At 50.8% G+C, this 824-nt stretch overlaps 2 protein-coding genes across 2 annotated transcripts in view; one reads left to right on the top strand and one right to left on the bottom strand.

The window, feature by feature from the left end:
* The window catches only part of samd13 (sterile alpha motif domain containing 13), a 151,987-nt gene that overhangs the window by 96,831 nt on the left and 54,332 nt on the right, over nt 1–824 (bottom strand).
* dnase2b (deoxyribonuclease II beta) overlaps nt 1–824 on the top strand; it is an 18,176-nt gene that overhangs the window by 15,081 nt on the left and 2,271 nt on the right. Inside the window, exon 3 of the mRNA XM_048602155.1 lies at nt 129–326. Coding sequence (XP_048458112.1) covers nt 129–326 — 198 coding nt within the window. The remainder of the gene's footprint in view (nt 1–128; nt 327–824) is intronic.

The following is an 824-nucleotide window of genomic DNA, read 5'->3' as shown; positions in this document are numbered from 1 at the left end:
GTGACAGACAAGGGGAGTAGTTTAACCACCATGAATTTTATTTACAGCTCTTTTGTTCTAGATTTTGTAGCTATAACCTGACAGACCTATCGCTGACAAACTAACAGCAGGAAGCTCTCTCTTTGCAGGAAGGCAGCTTTTATACTCAAACCCACACGTCTACAACTGGTCTCTTCCTGACACTTTCCTGCCTGAGCTTTCAGATCTGCAAATTGCTGCCAAGGGGGGCAGTGTGTCCAAGTCTCCATGGATACGCCACACTGTGCTGACATCCTCAGCGGGAGTCCAGCTTCAGAGCTTTGCAAAATTCAAGCATTTTGAAGATGGTAAGAGCCCAAACTCCCTGTGTGAAGGGAACTGTCCCCATTCTCAATTGGAGGATGGGGCTGTGCAAACAGATAAGGATGTACAGCAGTGGGAGTCTATTCAGCCCATCATATCTGAGCTAGTGATAGTATGAACTGCAGATGCTGGAGAATCCAAGACAACAAGGTGCAGGGCTGGATGAACACAGCAGGCCAAGCAGCATCATAGGAGCAGAGAGGCTGACGTTTCGGGCCTAGACCCTTCATCAGAAAAGGGGGAGGGGAAGGGAGTTCTGAAATAAATAGGGAGAGCGTGGGAGGCGGATAGAAGAGGGATAGAGGAGAGGATAGGTGGAGAGGAAACAAACAGGTCGAAGAGGCGGGGATGGAGCCAGTAAAGGTGAGTGTAGGTAGGGAGTTAGGAAGGGGATAGGTCAGTCCAGGGAGGACGGACAGGTCAAGGGGGCGGGATGAGGTTGGTCGGTAGGAGATGGAGGTGCGGCTTGAGGTGGGAGGAGG

This window comes from Rhincodon typus, chromosome 10, assembly GCF_021869965.1.
Source record: "Rhincodon typus isolate 14 chromosome 10, sRhiTyp1.1, whole genome shotgun sequence".
Classification (NCBI taxonomy): Eukaryota; Metazoa; Chordata; class Chondrichthyes; order Orectolobiformes; family Rhincodontidae; genus Rhincodon; species Rhincodon typus.
The sequence above is the reverse complement of the archived record's forward strand: the minus strand, read 5'-3'. Positions and strand labels throughout refer to the sequence as shown.